Source organism: Marmota flaviventris, chromosome 4 (genome assembly GCF_047511675.1).
Source record: "Marmota flaviventris isolate mMarFla1 chromosome 4, mMarFla1.hap1, whole genome shotgun sequence".
NCBI classification, from domain to species: Eukaryota; Metazoa; Chordata; class Mammalia; order Rodentia; family Sciuridae; genus Marmota; species Marmota flaviventris.
In genome coordinates, this window is record NC_092501.1 from 50,455,359 (window position 1) to 50,474,406 (window position 19,048).

At 37.7% G+C, this 19,048-nt stretch overlaps 1 protein-coding gene across 3 annotated transcripts in view; it reads left to right on the top strand.

Annotated features, from left to right (window-relative positions):
• Positions 1-416: 416 nt before the first annotated feature.
• The window catches only part of Anxa7 (annexin A7), a 33,208-nt gene continuing 14,576 nt past the window's right edge, over positions 417-19,048 (top strand). Inside the window, exons 1-5 of one of the 3 annotated variants that reach the window (XM_027931232.1) lie at positions 417-483; positions 14,074-14,128; positions 15,921-16,125; positions 17,108-17,218; positions 17,735-17,799. In XM_027931232.1, coding sequence (XP_027787033.1) covers positions 14,075-14,128; positions 15,921-16,125; positions 17,108-17,218; positions 17,735-17,799 — 435 coding nt within the window. In that variant the 5' untranslated portion in view covers positions 417-483; position 14,074. Of the gene's footprint in view, positions 484-736; positions 843-14,073; positions 14,129-15,920; positions 16,126-17,107; positions 17,219-17,734; positions 17,800-19,048 lie in introns of those variants that run through there. The other 2 variants (XM_071611179.1, XM_027931233.2) reach the window with 2 other exon arrangements.

A 19,048-nucleotide genomic window follows, 5' to 3' on the forward strand; every position in this document is an offset into this window, starting at 1 on the left:
TCTCCAGTTCCGACTATCTAGAGAATTCCAAGTAAACACTGATTGACTTCGCAGGAGGCTAATAAACGCCGTCTCCATCCCCCGAAGAGACCACGGAGAGGTCGCACCGGCCTCTCCTTCTCAGCCCCGCTCCGCCACTCACTACTACAGGGGATCCGGGGATACCCCAAGAACCAGAACCCCGCAACTTCCTTAGTGACTTAAAGGAACACAAAAGGGATTGGAGCAGGCCCTTTAGGACCGAGGCTGGTGATAAAACCGGCTGAGCCACCTAGGGGAGCGTTCTTTCCCGCAGGTGGAGCCGCGAAGCAGGCGGGAGGCACAGGCCGCGCCGAGTGCCGCCCTCTCGGCCCGGGGGGCGTTCCCGGCCGCGGCGGCGATCCTAACGGGCTCGCGAGGCCGCCGGCGCCCCGCCCTCCCCCGGCCCTCCCCGGCTCCATCTTGCGCGCGAGCGGGTTGGCCTCCGACGCTGCTCCGGGTCAGGTGAGGAACTGGGCTCTCGCCTTTCGCCCTCTCTCCCGCCTGGGTCACCTCGCCCCCAGCCCGCTGTGGTGGCCGCCTTCCGGGAAGCGGTGGGGTCCCGTGGGTTCCCCGCGCCCCGGCGCAGTGGTGGCGACTCCAAACCCGGGCTGCAGGGCGGGGTCGCGTCGGGGTGGCATGTACTAGGGAGGCCGACAGGCCAGGCGTGCCGGAAGACCGGGGGATCTTGTTGGTTGGTCCTTTGTGTCACTGGGCTCTGCCGGGATCCTAGAGCAGTGACGCCCAGCCTTCTGGCAGGTAGACCACCAGTGGAGAGGCTGAGGTCAGGGTGTCCCTGCAGAAGCCACCTTCTGGGAGGCCAGGTAGGAAAACCCGCCAGCGGCACTGAAAGCCAGATCTGGCTGGGGACTGACTAGACTTTCTGGTGACACAGCAAATTGAGGGAAACGGGAAATTTTGTACTTTGCATAGTGAACTCTGGAGACAGAATTCAGAAACCTGAGATTTGTAGTCTGGGTTAGGTTTACGATTCTTGGGAACTATTCTACGAAACAGCATTCCAGATTTGATTCCTCTTCATTGAGACCAACAGCCAAAGTGCACGGATTGCAGCCCGCCCTCTGAGAACACCCAAGAAAACCAAGGTGCAGAGGGAGATGGGTGCTGTCCACTATAAAGGAAAAGAACCCACCGTCTTTAAACTCTGTAATTTGTCGGCTGATAACGAGCTAACTTGATTAATTTGTCTTAATTACATTATGTGTGTAAAGAGCTACTTGTCAGAAAGGCATTTCAAGCACTAGATAGGCAGAAGAGATAATTTTGGTTACTGTAAACTTAAGCCGACTTTTAATTCCCTCCTGTCTATGCAGAAGACCAGCCATCTTTCCACATTCTTTATCCAAATTACTGACTGATTTAAATGGTCCTTCCAGACCTAGAGGCAAGTTTTGGAAAATTGTATCTGATGTTGCCCAACTTCAGTCACCCTTCCTGTTTTTTTTTTCTTCTTCTTCTTCATAAATTTGCAACAGCTGCCTCCTGTGTTCTGGGCTGCAGGCCAGCTTTGGGACTTCCATTGTAAGACCCACCCATTTACCAGCTGACTCACTGGGTGGAGATAGTTTGGAGAACCTAGAATGATTTTCTAGTTCACTAAAAGTGTTTGAGGATAGGGAATGTTAAAAGGAAAATAAAAGCTCTGGTTCACCAGTAGAGTCTTATTATTCACTTTGGTAAAGTTGTGTAATTTATTGAGTCATCTTGGGATTTGTTTAGATTTTTTACAAAAACTTTTTAAGTTTACCTTTTGAATAGATGATACTGCACAATGTTAAAAGAGACTGAAAGGACTTTGAAACGTAAGTTTCCTTCTCCTTGAGCACTCCTCTCAAGTGGCAGTCACTGTTTTTTACTTCCTTGTGTATTGTTTCAGGGATATTCTATACGTACACAAGAAAATAAATGTATTTCTTATACATATGGTTTCAGATTATCTATACAGTTTTTCACCTTGCTTTTTTTCACTTTGGAGAGAGTTTTGGAGAGTTTCATATGTGGGTTGAAAAGCTGCCTCCCCTCCCATCCCCCGCTACACACTAGAAGCACTTTACCACTGACCTACACCCCCAGACCCCCACCTTTTTTTTTTCCCCGAATTTTGAGACAGGGTCTTACTGATTTGCTTAGGACCTTGCTAAGTTTCTGGGACTGTCTTTAAACTTAGGATGTGTCTGCCTCAATCTCCCTAGTACTGGGTTTACAGGCATGTACAATTGCACCTGGCCTTCCTCATTTTTGAGAACTGCATAACACTTCATTTAATAAATGCCCATAATCTATTTCACCTGTCCCTTACTGATGGCTGTTTACAGATTTTTAAAATTTGTTATTTATTTATTTATTTATTGGGGGGTGGTACTGGGGATTGAACATAGGGGTGCTCTACCACTGAGCTACATCCCCAGCCTTTTTTTTTTCATTTGACATAGGCTCTCATTAAGTTGCTGAGGCTGGCCCTGAGTATGAGATCCTTTTGCCTCAGCCTCTTGAAAGCTGGGATTACAGGGGTACATTTGGCTTATATAGGTTGGTTTTTTTTTTTTTAGAGCGGGGGGAGAGAGAGAGAGAATTTAATATTTATTTATTTTCGTTTTCGGTGGACACTTAATGTTTTTTTTAATTGCAGATAATACTGTAATCATCTTGTATATACATAAATTTGCACTTGTGCAAGTATTTCTATAACATTCCTGGAAATAAAATTGCACTTTCTACCTTTTCATATAATTCCATTCTTTAAAATGTACTGAAATTCACTATTTAAAATTTAATTTTTATTATATGTAGTTAGGCTTTGCTTTATTTTCATTGTTTTGAAAATCTTATTGACATAATTCGTCTAAGCACATAAAAGTAGGATTTAATATAGTAGTTAAATGTAGGAATAGAAGTTTGTCTTGGAATAATTAAAAAAATTTTTTTGTATGGGAGGCTGAGGCAGGAGGTTTGCGAGGTTCAAAGCCAGTCTGAGCAATGGCAAGGTTCTAAGCAACTCAGTGATATGGCTCAGTGGTCGAGTGCCCCTGAGTTCAATCACCAGTTACCCCCCGACAAAAAAAAAAAAAATTTTTATAGGTATAGATGGACAGAATGCCTTTATTTTATGAAATAGATAACATTTTTATTTCCATTATATAGATAAAGAAGCAAACAAGAGATAAGTCACTTTCACATTGTTTTACAATTGGAATATGACAGATCTATATGAATGGAAACATAAGGAAAGAAGAAACTTTCTTTGGGAAGCCTTTTAGTTGCTGAAGCTCTTCCACCACTAAATTTAAAAGTCAGTGTCTGGCTTCCTTTCTAAACATAATTCAATAGAATGTTGACCATTTTTTGCTTATAATGTCAAGTGAGAGAAAACAAGATTTATTTTTTTCAAGTTACAATTACTTTTGTTTTAAATTAGATTTTTCAGCCTCAATGTGAAGTCAAGGAAAATGCAAGTATCTGAATCTGAATTATGATTAAGACCATAATACATTAGCTTTTTAAAATTAATTTTTTTAACAGTAGAATATATTTTGACATATTGTACACAGTGGAGCACAGCTTCTCATTCCTGTGGCTGTATATGGTACAGAGTCACTCCAGTAGTGTAATCATACATGTATATAGGGTAATAATGTCTGTCTCATTCTACCACCCTTTCCTCCCCACAGCCCCACGCCTCCCTTCACTCCCCTCTACAAAAACCAAAGTTCTTTCATTATTTCCTATCCCCCATACCACTACTGATTAGCACCCACTTATCAGAGAAAACATTCGGCCTTTGGTTTTGGGGGAATGGCTTATTTCACTTGGCATGATATTCTCTAGTTCCATCTGTTTACCTGCAAATGCTATAATTTCATTCTTCTTTAAGGCTGAGTGATATTCCATTGTGTATATGTACCATATTTTCTTTATCAATTCATCTGTTGAAGGGCATCTACTTTGGTTCTATAGTTTAGCTGTTGTGAATTGAGCTGCTATAAACATTGATGTGGCTGCGTCACTGTAGTATGTGATTTTAAGTCCTTTGGGTACAAACCAAAGAATGGGATAGCTGGGTCAAATGGTGGTTCCATTCTAAGTTTTCTGAGGTATCTCCATATTGCTTTCTATGGTGGTTGCATCAATTTTCAGTCTCACCAGCAATGTATGGGTATACCTTTTCCCCCACATCCTTGTCAACACTTATTATTGCTTGTATTCTTTAATTGCTATTCTGACTGGTGTGAGATGAAATCTTAGAGTTTTGATTTGCATTTTTCTAATTGCTAGCGATGATTAATGTTTTTTCATGTTTATTGATTGATTGTATTTCTAATTCTGTGAAGTGTCTGTTCAGTTCCTTAGCCCATTTATTGATTGGGTTGCCTTTATTTTATGTGGTACTAAGTATTGAATCCAGTGCCTCACACATGTTAGGCAATCACTGTACCATTGAGCTATAGCCCCAGCCTCTGTAATAACTTCTTGAGACTTAGAAATTTAAATTGCTAATGTAGTCTTTAGTACTACAAACTATTTGTTGTATATTTATCACATAAATTATTTTCAGATTTTTAAACTTTTTTTTTTTTTTGACCCTAACCCTTTTTGGTCCATTTAGTTTTTTTTTAAGAATTTTTTTAATATTTATTTTTTAGTTTTCGGCGGACACAACATCTTTGTTTGTATGTGGTGCTGAGGATCGAACCTGGGCCGCACGCATGGCAGGCGAGCGTGCTACCGCTTGAGCCACATCCCCAGCCCCGTCCATTTAGTTTTTTTTTTTTTTTTTTTAATTTTTATTGTTGGTTGTTCAAAACATTACATAGTTCTTGATATATCAACCGTCCATTTAGTTTTGATGCAGACATCAAACCTGACACAGAGAACAAAGTTCCTATTTTCAAACCCAGGTTTTTTGGTTCCAAATGACTATACGCAATTTATTTTTTATTACTTTTTTTTGTTGGCTTATAACTTTGACTCAATATGTGCACATTCATTTTCAGTTTAGCAGATTTTTAGTTTGTATTCTGTGTATTATAAGGGATACTGTAATAACATCTCACTTTCCTATGTTTGTTCAAAAGGTTAGATACTTTTCTCTCCATATTTTATCTGCACCTAGGACAAAATGGGTTTTCTTAAATTATCTGACTTGCAATCAAGTCAGACTCAGTTGGCATCTATTGTTTTAAATGTTGGAGATTGAACCCGGGACCTCCTGCATGCGTATGTGCTTTCCCATTGAACTACATCCCAACCCTTGTTGGTCACCTTGATGTACAAGAAATATAAATCATTTTTGGCTATATTGGGGAAAAGCATCAAAACATATATTTTAAAATTTAAGAAATTTGATGGTAGGTCCAGAAATGCCAACATGTTTTGGTACCAAAGTATAATTCACAGACCAGCAGCATCAGCATCACCTGGGAGCTTTGTTAGCAGTGCAGAATCTGAGTCTGCATTTTAACAAGGGGTGATTAACATACATATTAAAATTTGACAAGCATTGTTTTTGTCCACTACATTGTACAAAGAAGAGAGAGACTAGATAAATCAGGTGGGATGGGTGATCTCAGACTTAAGGGCCAAGTCAATTAATGATAACAGTTAAATTGTTTAAGCCATACTAAGAGAGGTTCCAGTGGTGGAGATTTTATTTTAGAGGTTAGGTGTTGATAAAAGATTGAACTAAATTAGAGTTAGTACTAAGGAGATCTGAATGTCAGGCCAAGAATTTTGATACTCCAGCAGTAGCCAGCTGGATTTGTGGTCTGAAGGATTTCTGGTCTGAAGAGTAATTTGTTTAAAGAGCAGCATGTTAGGAAGGATCAACTAATGCAGTGCCCAGGACAGTTGGAAAGGTGAAAGAGTATAAGCAAGAATATAAATGAAGAAATAATTTTAGTTATATAGGCATCAAGTGATAAAATCTGGTCCAAGGTGTGGCCATGAGAATAGAAATGACAGGAAGAAAAGGAGAAGCATTTCAAAGGAAGACTTGAAAAATATTGGTTTACTTTCTACCCTGGAGTATTAGGTAATTTAAGTAGTGACACCACTGTTGACATATAAGGGATGTTAAGAGTAGTCTAGTAGGGAATGATGAGTATTTAATTTCACACCAGTATCAAAGACCTCCTGATTGGCTATTGCTTTTATTCCCCTTGTGGTGCTCAGGATTAAACCCAGGGTCTTTTGCATGCTAAATATGTGCTCTACCACTGAGCTACATTCCTGAGTTCTTGACTTTCATTTTAATCTGCCCCTTATTCTATTTTGGTGGTTATTCGTCATAATTACATTTTACCTTTTGCTTTGTATCTGGCACTGTTCTACTTTCTTGCCAGTCTGTGCCCACACGTTTTAAAACCTTGTTTAAATCTTTCATCATTTATTCTCCAGCTACGTTAGAGTTTATTGGTAAATGTTAAATGATTGCTGACATATAGATCTATTTCCTAGATACATTATATCTGACCACCAATAGTATTTTAGATTTGAACAAGCTGAAAAAAGGTACTCTTTTGAAAAATTTTTTAAATATTTTTTTATTTGTAGATGGACACAATACCATTATTTATTTTTATGTGGTGCTGGGGATCAAACCCAGTGCCTCATACATGCTAGGCAACTGCTCTACCACTGAGCTACAACCCCAGCCCTCTTTTGAAATTTTTTATTTGCAATTTTAGGTTAATGTTTTCTTCAAATGCAAAATATAACAATATGTATTTCATATACATATTGTAACATTTTTGTTCACATGGGCTCCATTTATTTTATGTGAGCTGTCTTTTATTTTAAAAAATGAAAAAATGTAGTCACAGAAGTAGACAGAAGGGGCTGGGGATGTGGCTCAAGCGGTAGCGTGCTCGCCTGGCATGCGTGCGGCCCGGGTTCGATCCTCAGCACCACATACAAAACAAAGATGTTGTATCCGCCAATAACTAAAAAATAAATATTAAAAAAAAAAGAAGTAGACAGAAGAATATAATGTATCGCTATGTACTTGTCACCTACCTAGCACCGACAATTATCAGCTTGTCTTGTTTTGTCTATATGTACCTATAAGTGTTCCTTTTTTTCCACATCCTCTCCAGTATTTATTATTATTCGTATATTTGATGACTGCCATTCTGACTGGTGTAAAATGAAATCTCAGTGTAGTTTTGATTTGCATTTCCCTAATTGCTAATAATGTTGAATATTTTTTCTTATTTGTTGGTCATTTGTATTTCTTTTGAGAAGTGTCTGTTTAATTCATTTGCCCATTTATTAATTTGGTTTATTTGACTTTCTTTGGTATAAAGTGTTTTAAGTTCTTTATATATTCTAGATATTAATGGCTGTGTCAGAAAAGTAGCTAGCAAAGGTTTCCCCCATTCTGTAGGTTCTGTCTTCACATTCCTAATAATTACTTTTGCTGGGCAGAAGCTTATTAGTTTGATGCTGTCCCATTTAACTCTTGGCATTATTTCCTGAGCTGTAGGGGTCCTACTGAGAAAGTCATTGCCTGTGCCTATATGCTAGAGTGTTGACCCTACATTTTATTCTGAGAGTTGCATAGTTTCTGTTCTAATTCCTAGGTCTTTGATCCATTTTGAGTTGATTTTTTTTCATTGTTGGTATATAGGAAAGCTGTTGATTTATTTATTGTGTGTAGTAGTTTCATTCTTTTACCTGCAGGTAGTCAGTTTTTTTAGCACCATTTGTTAAAAAGGGTGGCTTTTCTCCAATGTATGTTTTTAGCACCTTTATCAAGGATCAGATGACTGTAGATGTGTGTGTGGATTTGATTCTTGTTTTCTATTCTGCATCATTCGTCTATGTCTGTTTTTATGCCAGTACCATGCAGTTTTTGTTACTACAGTTCGGCAGTATAATTTAGAGTCAGGTATTGTGATGCCTCCAGCATTGCTTTTTTGGCTTAGAATTGCTTTGGCTATTCTGAGTCTTTTGTTCTTCCAAATGAGTTTTAGGACTGTTTTGTGTAGTACAGTGATGAATGTCATTGGTATTTTGATGGGAATTGCATTGAATCTGTATATTGCTTTTGGTTATATGGGCATTTTAACAGTGTTAATTCTGCCTGTTCATGAACATGAGAGGTCTTCCCATCTTCTAAGATTCTCTTCAATTTCTTTCTTCAGTGTTTTATAATTTTCATTGTAGAAATCTTTTACCTCCTTGATTAGATTTATTCCTAGTTTTTTTGGGGGGGGCTATCATGAATGGAATGGTTTTCCTGATTTTTTAGCAGATTTATTGTTGGTATATAGGAAAGCTATTGATTTATTTTATTTTATTTTACTTTTTAAAAATTTATTTTACCTTTATTTTATTATTTTATTTTTTTTTAATGTGGTACCTCAGGGATCGAACCCAGTGCCTCACGTAAGTGCTCTACCACCTGAGCCACAACCCCAGCCGCCCCCCAGAAAGCTACTGATTTTTGTATGTTGATTTTGTAACCTGCTTCTTTGCCAGATTTGTTTATTATTTCTAGCAGTCTTTCAGTGGAATATTTTTGATCTTCTAGATATAGGATCATATTATATACAAAGAGTGATAATTTGACTTCTTCCTTTCTGATTTTTTAAATACCTTTTTTTTTTTTTAATGTGGTATTAGCAAGCACTCTATCACTGAGCCACAACTCCAGCTCCACTTTCTGATTTTTATACCTTCTCTTGCCTAATTGCTCTGGCTCAAATAAAAAAATTTAAAGTAATACTTAAAAATCAAAATAAAACAAATGGGTCAAATATATTAAATTGACAGCATAACTACACAGATTTTATTTTAAATGTCTTTACAATGTAGTAATTTTTTAAAACATTTTTTATTTTTTAGTTGTAGGTGGACACAATACCTTTATTTTATTTTTATGTGGTGCTGAGGATCAAACCCAGTGCCTCATGCATGCTAGGCGAGCACACTACCACTGAGCCACAAATTTGACCATGCATTCATAGTGGGATATATCCTGGAGACATAGAATATTGTAAAAAATATATATATATTATTTTGGTTATTTTTTTGTTATGTTGGTAACATTATAGACATTTATATTAACGTCCTATGGCTTTTGTAAAAAATTATCACAAACATGGTGGCTTAAAAAAAAAAAAAAAAAGCAAACATATTCTGTTATAATTCTGGAGTCCAGAAGTCCAAAATCAGTATCATTGGACTGAAATCAAGGTGTTGGCAGGGCTATACTTCCCTGGAGGGTGTAGGGAAAAATCTCTTCCTTCCTTGCCTCTTTTAGTTTCCTTGGCTTGTGATTGTATCACTCCAATTTCTGTGTCTGTGACCACATTGACTTTTCTTCTGTGTGTGATTCAAATTTCCTTCTGCCTCCCTCTTACAACGATACATGTGATTACATTTAAGTCCACCTGGATATCTAGAATAATTTCCCCAGTTCAGGTTCTTTAATTACATCACTTATTCTTTTTTTTTTTTCTTTTTCAAAATAAGGTAATGTAGTGTTGGCCAACTCTAAGGATTAGGGTGTGGTTATTTTTTGAGGACCTCTGTCTGAGTTAACTACAGTGTCATTATCTTTCTGAAACTCAAATACAGTATGATGAAACAAATAATTATGTTAATGTCATTAGGAACTAAGACTTAGGGTGTAAGGGAAAACATACATAAATCTAAAATTAAAAACCCTGTAATCCCAAATTTGCAGTGGAAATATCAATATGAATAAGTTTTCTTTAGGAAAAAAAAATCATTAGCCTTGTCTCGCTGAAAATCTAGAGACAGTGATCAATCTAGTAGCAATGAATATCCCTAGTACCCAGGTTGTCATCTCTAAACTTTTTCTACTGAAAATGATTAGGGCTTCTTGAAGAGTAGACTGTCCAGATCTGGGCAAAAAAAGTACAAGATGAGCCTGGAATATCTTGTCATGTAAAATGGCAAGGAGACCTGGGGGTGTTGCTCAGTAGTAGAGCACTTGTCTAGAATCCTCAAAGCCCTAGATTTAGTCCCCAGGACTGCGGGGAAGGGATGGTCAAGGAAAATAGCAAAGATTTCATAGCCTACTATGAAGGGGCTCCTTTTCACCAAAGGTGGGATAAATTGAGAATTAATAAAAATAACTACAGTGGTCTCAAGCATGTTTAAATTCTTGAATTCATTCAGATACTTAAAAAAAATTAGTGCTCATTTTGTAGGCTAGCTCATTATTTTGAAAAATGGTTTAAAAAAGGAAAAAAATAAAATAACTTCTATATAAACTATACTTCAGGAAAACTAGTGTTGATGATAATATATTTCTCAAGAAGTATTCTTTTTTTTTTTTGTCTTGACAGTACTAGGCACCTGTTTTATTTTATTTTTTTTTTTGATATTTTTATTATTTTTATTTTTTTTTATTTTTATTTTTTTAATTTTTTATTGTTGGCTGTTCAAAACATTACATAGTTCTTGATATATCATATTTCACAATTTGATTCAAGTGGGTTATGAGCTCCCATTTGTACCCCATATACAGATTGCAGAATCACATCAGTTACACATCCATTGATTTACATATTGCCATACTAGTGTCTGTTGTGTTCTGCTGCCTTTCCTATCCTCTACTATCCCCCCTCCCCTCCCCTCCCCTCCCCTCTTCTCTCTCTGCCCCCTCTACTGACATTCGTTTGTCCCCCTTGTATTATTTTTCCCCTTCCCCTCACTTCCTCTTGTATGTACTTTTGTATAACTCTGAGGGTCTCCTTCCATTTCCATGCATTTTCCCTTCTCTCTCCCTTTCCCTCCCACCTCTCATCCCTGTTTAATGTTAATCTTCTTCTCATGCTCTTCGACCCTACTCTGTTCTTAGTTACTCTCCTTATATCAAAGAAGACATTTGGCATTTGTTTTTTAGGGATTGGCTAGCTTCACTTAGCATAATCTGCTCTAATGCCATCCATTTCCCTGTAAATTCTATGATTTTGTCATTTTTTAATGCAGAGGAATACTCCATTGTGTATAAATGCCACATTTTTTTTATCCATTCATCCATTGAAGGGCATCTAGGTTGGTTCCACAGTCTAGCTATTGTGAATTGTGCTGCTATGAACATCGATGTAGCAGTGTCCCTGTAGCATGCTCTTTTTAGGTCTTTAGGGAATAGACCGAGAAGGGGAATAGTTGGGTCAAATGGTGGCTCCATTCCCAGCTTTCCAAGAAATCTCCATACTGCTTTCCAAATTGGCTGCACCAATTTGCAGTCCCACCAGCAATGTACAAGTGTACCCTTTTCCCCACATCCTCGCCAGCACTTGTTGTTGTTTGACTTCATAATGGCTGCCAATCTTACTGGAGTGAGATGGTATCTTAGGGTGGTTTTGATTTGCATTTCTCTGACTGCTAGAGATGGTGAGCATTTTTTCATGTACTTGTTGATTGATTGTATGTCCTCCTCTGAGAAGTGTCTGTTCAGGTCCTTGGCCCATTTGTTGATTGGGTTGTTTGTTCTCTTATTGTCTAATTTTTTGAGTTTCAAGAAGTATTCTTGAGGGCTGGGGATGTGGCTCAAGCGGTAGCGCGCTCGCCTGGCATGCGTGCGGCCCGGGTTCAATCCTCAGCACTACATATGAACAAAGATGTTGTGTCCACCGAAAACTAAAAAATAAATATTAAAAATTCTCTCTCCCTCTCTCACTCTCTCTTTAAAAAAAAAAAAAAGTATTCTTGAAGGGCTGGGGATGTGGCTCAAGCGGCAGCGCGCTTGCCTGGCATGCGCGGGGCCCTGGGTTCGATCCTCAGCACCACATAAAATAAAATAAAGATGTTGTGTCCACCAAAAACTGAAAAATAAATATAAAAAAAGAAGTATTCTTGAGAATAATGCTATAATTAGATTTAGTGTTATCAGTCACAAAAAAGAAAAGGTATAAAAAGAAAAACACATCCTTATGTGTTTCCTGATAGAAGTACAGAAAACATCTATTGATATTCTATTGATATTCTTGTCCAAAAAACCTGGATCTGAACAAGTTTCTAGATCTTACTACTGATTTTTTTTTGGGTGGGTGGTGGTAACCATTAACACTGAGGAGTTTCAGTTGGCAAAATCCAGACATTGGGAGATTTTACAATAAACTGGTTAGTGTCTTCAAATAAACTACAAGAAGAAACACAGGCAGCATAAGGAAGGGGAGGCTTATAGATAAAGAGACATATGAACTGGTTATAATAGATGGACCTTATATACTGATTTGAACAATCATCAAACTATAAATATTTTGAGACAATTGGAAATTCAAACAATTACTATATATTTGATATTGGGGAATTATTAAAATTTTAAGATACAGTGTTGATATATGATTGTGGATTAAAAGAGTGCCCTACTTTCTTTTTTAACTGATAATGTATTGACATCTTTGTAAGTTAAAGAGTGAAGTCTATGAATTTGCTTTAAGATAACCTAAAGGGAGACCAGTAGAGGAAAGGAACCAAGTGGGGGAGAGCTGGGGAATAATATTGGCCAATTATACTGTGTGTATGTACGAGTATGTAACAACAAATCCCATGAGTATGTATAACAAAAAATGTGGGTGTGTGGGGAAAGATAACCTAGGGAACATAGTGGTTGGGGGTAGAATTGACCATGACTTGGTAATTGTTGAACCTGAACATGAATAATATGAATGGTCATTCTATTAGATTAAACTATAATATTTCATAGATTAAAACAATTTCAGGGGCTGGGACTCAGTGGCAGAGTGCTTGCCTAGCATGTGTGAGGCACTGGGTTTGATCATTAGCACCACATACAAAAAATTAATAAGATAAAGGCATGCTGTCCATCTACAACTAATAAATAAATAAAACACTTTCAGTAAGACATGGAGTTAAAACTAACACTGTTCTTTTTACTTCTGAATATGTTTGAAATTTTCTGTAATAAGTTAAATAAGTACAAAACAAAATAAAATCTTTAAGAGACAAGTGGAAATTTTAACTCTGACACATTGATATTAAGGGATTATTCATTTTTTTTCATGTGTAATGACACTTTTAAACAGCTGTTAATTATTTTAACAAGTCCTCATGTTTTTGGAGCTTTGTTGTAGTATGTATAAGTTAAAATGATGTATAATTTATGAGATTTGCTTCAAAATAATACAGTGGAATGATTGAGAGTGAGAGAGAGTAGTAAAGAAATAGAATTTAGCCTTGCATTGATAATTATTGCAGCTGAGTGATGGGTTTATCTTTACTTTTGAATAAGTTTGAAATTTTTCATAATTAAAAGTTTAAAAAAGCAAGGATTTAATCAGGTATGTTAACTCTTTTTTACTTTTTTTTGAGCCAGGGGCTCACTGCTCCTCTACCCTAGCTGGCACTATAAGCCCTCACTGCTGAACCAGTTCTATGTTAACTCTCAACATTTATGCCATCATTTTCCATAATAGGGTTATATTTCCATATAAGGGAATTTCTATGATACCTGGAAAGCATTTTTTATTTTATTTAATTATTTATTTTTGTTTTTGTACCAGGAATTGAACCCAGGAGCACTAAAAACTGAGCCATATCCCTAGCCCTTTTTGTGTTTTGTTTGAGACAGGGTCTCACTAAGTTGCTGAACTTATTATCCTCCTGTCTCAGTCTCCCTAGCTATTAGGATTACAGTCGTGGCCAGTATGCTCGGCATGTATTCATTTTTAGTACCTTCACTTTGTGTCAGAAAACTACTGCAAGTTCATTTATGAAAGCAATACAAAAGTATAATTTTAAAATGAATGTAAGTAAAAATTAATCGGCCTAAAGTATTTCCCAAATAATAGTTGTAGAATTCAGAGATGAGATAAACTGTATGGTGTGAGAATGAAGTTGGAACCTTTACTATACTGATCTGTGCAAATAGCCAAATGAAGAAGCATCTATTATAAATGTTGTAAATAGCCCTAATATCCACATTTTGACACCTACCATAAATCTTCTGTGTGCTTGCATGTCTGCCTGAGTATCTTGAAAAGCTTTAAAACTTACCAGAAATTACAGAGGACAATTTTTTTCTTATCATTACAGAATGTCATACCCAGGCTATCCCCCCACAGGCTACCCACCTTTCCCTGGATATCCTGTAAGTATTGACACTTTAAAAAACTAAAATAACTCATATCGTTGAAACAGGTATTATATAGGAGTAACTGATTGCAGATCTTAACAGATGTGCTAGAGCAGGGTCATAAACTTAAACCTCCAGAGATACCAAGTATAATTGGTGATTGAAAGCAGATGCTGTAGGGAAACTATCAAGAACAGTTTTCATTTATGGGAAGCTGGTGGCTACTCAGCTCTAGCCCCATAAGGCTAAGCATGGAGGTAGATCCAGTGTTGCAAGATATTTCAACACCTCAAGTAAAGCCAGAAACTTACATTTAGTGTCAATGACCTAAATTTTAAAAATTTTGAAGTTTTAAAAATGTTAACTGATACAGGAGCTTATAAAACGGGTATGTAAGCTAAGTCCATCCCATGAATCCCTGGCTTTTAACCATTTTGTTAGATTTAAAATAATGAAGAAGATCTTGACTCAGATAATTTGCAGTGGATCAGAGGGCCCTGGACTTGTTGATAGCTGTATCACTCTGAGGATGAAATTCATAGCTGAGGCATTCATAAGAATTGCACATTTCAATTTAATATTCATAAGTGTATTAGGACTGTTATATAGCCCTGGGGGACTGTAAAGTGGGGCCTATACAGGTGAATGTTAATATGTGGATCTTTATGTGAAGTAAATATATGGCTCTCCTGAATTTGTCAGAGGAGAAATGAGAATTACTAATATGTTCCCAGGTTTGTACTAAACTGTAACTCTGACAACCATTTCTGTCAGTTAGGCTAATTGCTAAAATAAACAACCCTAAAATCTCCGTAGTTTATCACACATATCTTGCTTGCTTCGGTTTCTTGGAAGTGACAATAGGGCAGGAGTGGCTGGGAGGAGGCCTTCTTTCACGTACTGCTTCAGGTTCCTTCCTTGTATTGATTCTACCATCCTTTCACACCTCAGGTCTTCCACTGGATCCTATTTGGGTGGGAGATGAAGGAAGAAAGAAAACATGGAAGATTGGGTAGAGGTTTTTAGTGGCCAGGCTAGAAGTGGCATGTATAACTTTTGTCTGCTTTCATTCACCAGTGTTCGGTCATGTGGTCCTCCCTAACTGCAAGGAGTTCAGAAAATGTAGTTCGGCTTTGTGGCTGGGGAGAAAGAGTCTGTTTTTGTTTTTAAAGATCGTCAATGTTGCCCAGGATGGCCTTGACCTCATGGGCTCAAATGATCCTCCTGCCTCATCCTCCCAAGTAGCTGGGAGTACAGGGGTGTGCCACCACAACTAGCTAGAAAGAGTTTATTGAACACATTAAAGAAAGTCTACCACTCGTAGATGTCTGTTTGAACTAAAATCCAAAATGTTACACCTTGTGTATGGTTGAATCACGCCTTTTTCTTTAATCTTATGCAATAGGTCCAGTTGTATTGCAAGAAAACAATGAATTCCTCTCTTTATGGTAGAGAGGAATATCTCTATCATATTTGCAAATGCTAGGAAAGTAAAGGAAATCATGAGCTTTGTTAGTTGTTTTTGAAGCCTTGGGGTTGGCAAGAACCTAGTTCTGACATTCAAATAGAGAAATGGACCCCTCTTACATGACCCAAGTAGAATTAAATTTAACTAAATTCTGACAAGTGTCTGAGAAACTTGTTTAGTACTTATAAACTAGTGTAAGATGCTAGGACTTCTAATGAGATTTTTAAAAAGTAAAATAATAAGCTAAGAGACCTTGATGATAATTTTTGGTCCTCTCTTTTAAAATATGGGTCATATTTCTCTGATCATATTCATTTGAAAAATTTTCTGGTTTTCTAGCCTGCAGGTCAGGAGTCATCTTTCCCCGCTCCAGGTCAATATCCTTATCCTAGTGGCTTTCCTCCAGTGGGAGGAGGTGCCTACCCACCAGTGCCAAGTGGTGGCTACCCAGGAGCTGGAGGCTACCCTGCATCTGGAGGTTATCCAGCCCCTGGAGGCTATCCTGGTGCCCCACAGCCAGGGGGAGCTCCATCGTATCCTGGAGGTGAGTTGTGGATTGTGGGATTACTAATTTGGGATTGCTGAAGTACTTTTTCCTTTTCTGTCTTTAATTCCTGCTTGTTTTATAAGAGGTCAGAGTTGTTCTTAGTTAATCATGGACGGTAAGAGGAAATACCTAGCTGGCAAGGTGGAAGTGTAAAAGTTCTCAGAGGACCTGAAAGCTGGGAGCAGTCTAAAAAATTCTGTGGAGGGAATTGGAATAAATTTAATGGTAATAACGGGCCAATATGTAACACTCTGGTTGATTATTTATGATTCTAAGAACTAAGGCACTTCAGTTAGTATGACTTTAACCTTCAACTTTATCTGAAGGTTTTTAAAAGAAGGAAAAAAAAAAAAACCCTTAGCAGTTTGTATGGTCAGTTAATAAAGAAGATGAGTGTAGTAAAAATTTTAATTTTATGTATTTTTGGTATCAGGGATTGTACCCAAGGGTGCTTAACCACCGAGCCACATCCCCAGCCCTTTGTTATTATTTTGAGACCGCCTCACTAAATTGCTGAAGCTGAATGTGAACCTGTGATCCTCTTGTCTCAGTGTCCCAAGCTGCTGGGATTACAGGTGTGGGCCTCTGCCAGTTTGTAGTAAAAAATTTTAAGGAGTTGGTGAGAAGCTGAATAATACACAAGGGGACTGCTTTTACAGCATTACTACTATAGCGTTTCCACTGTTAAAAATAGATTACTCTGCTGGGTGTGGTGGCGCTCACCTGTAATCCCAGCGGCTCAGGAGGCTGAGGCAGGAAGATCGAGAGTTCAAAACCAGCATCAGCAAAAGTAAGGTGCTAAGCAACTCGGTAAGTCTCTGTCTCTAAATAAAATAAAAAATAGGGCTGAGGATGTGGCTCAGTGGTTGAGTGCACCTGAGTTCAATCCCCGCTGCCAAAAAAAAAAAAAAAGAAAAGATTACTCTGAAGTTTTCTCTGCATGAGAATTTTCACTATAGCTTATTGAACTATTTTTTAGTTCCTCCAGGTCAAGGATATGGAGCCCCACCCAGTTCAGCGAGCTTTTCTGGTTATCCACAGCCACCTTCACAGACTTATGGTGGTGGTCCAGCCCAGGTCCCACTACCTGGTAGGTATCAGCTGGTAGTACAGAGAGAAACAGTAACATAATACTGTGAATTTTTCAGTTGCCATTGAGAGAACTTGGTTTATGTTTGTGATAGTCTTCAGTGAATATGTATATGGTTTCATGAAGCAATTTAATGGAAGTGCTTAATCAGTAATGGGGATGTGGAATCACTTTTTGTATTTAAAAGTATCTCCAAAGCCAAAAAGAAAACACTTTAGGAACATCTGTCCAGTGTGTGCCACAAATGAAAACACCCCTGATAGCCATTCCAGGTGGAGTCAGAATTAAATGTGGGTCAAATGTAAAAATAAATAATTTGTTACTGTTGTGTAGAACAGGGAATATTAAAAAACCCATGTTGGGTTTAAAATCAGTGCCCTAGTGTGTCATCCTGTTGATAGCATGAATGTTCTCATGTTTCTATATTCATAGTGATCAGTGTTATTTTGAAATATTGTCATATAACCTGTTTTTTTTTGGGGGGGGGGGTGTTGTTGTTGTTTTTTTAATATTTAGGTGGCTTTCCTGGAGGACAGATACCTTCTCAGTATCCTGGAGGACAAGCTCCTTACCCTAGTCAGGTATTTTTGCTTCTACCTTTTAAAATTTAGTTTGGGAAACTGGAAAATGCCAAAGAAGGATACCACTCCTTTGCTAATATTAGAGGTTTCCATGAAGCAGAGGAAATGGCCTATTACAGTTACTTGACTTTAATCTTTGCTTCTGATAGATCCCTTGCTGTCTTTTGTCCATCAGCTTTTAGTATCCTGATAACTTCAGTAAGAGACATACAGATCCTTCTTACAGATAACGAATCTCATAACTTTAAAGATTCACTTGGATTCTCAGCATTGGTTTTAGTTCTTTTTCCTCTTTCCTGCCCTTACCAGCAATTATAACTATGAACTTGGTCACTGGGTGATTGGAATTTCTGACAATGATTTATGAAGGGTTGTTTTGCTTTTCACTTTTCCGTTTATAACTTTCCACTCTTCTTTCAGATCAATACAGAATCCTTTCCTTCCTATCCTGTTTTTTCTCCTGTTTCTTTGGATAATAGCAGTGAAGTGAGTAAGGCTTTCTAATGTTCATTAATCACTAGATCCTCTCTATATTCCTCTATTTGTTTCTGGTTTCTCATGCATTTTTCTTTCATCACTTCCTTGAAAGCTCAATTGTGTGGGGGTTTATCTTTTTGTCCAATAGTACTTGGCAGGGCTTTAAACATGGGAGTTGGTTAAACATGTTGCATCAATTTCTTGGTAGCCCCAGACGGTCTCCCATACATATGTATATGAAATCTTCATCCCATCTCTATAGATCTGCTGGTTTATTATATTTCTTTTTCAGTGGTGCTGGGGACTGAACCTAGAATCTGAGCATGTGAGGCAAGCACTTTGCCACTGAGCTACATGTTCAATCTGATAGCTCCTTATTTTAATACTGCTTTATTATTTTTTGTGTACTGAGTGGTTTTTTTTTTTTATTATTCTTTTTAGATATAGAGCAGTAGAGTATATGACAGTAGAGTATATTTTGATATGCATGCATGGAGTATCACTTTTTTTTTTTTTCAAAGAGAGAGAGAGAGAATTTTTTAATATTTATTTTTTAGTTTTCGGCGGACACAACATCTTTGTTTGTATGTGGTGCTGAGGATCGAACCCGGGCTGCACGCATGCCAGGCGAGTGCGCTACCGCTTGAGCCACATCCCCAGCCCCATGGAGTATAACTTATTTTAATTAGGATAATACTATTTTATTCTTAAATCACTTTATTAATTATTTTATATCCTGTGGAAGTTACTAGGATCAGAAGCAGTATACTTT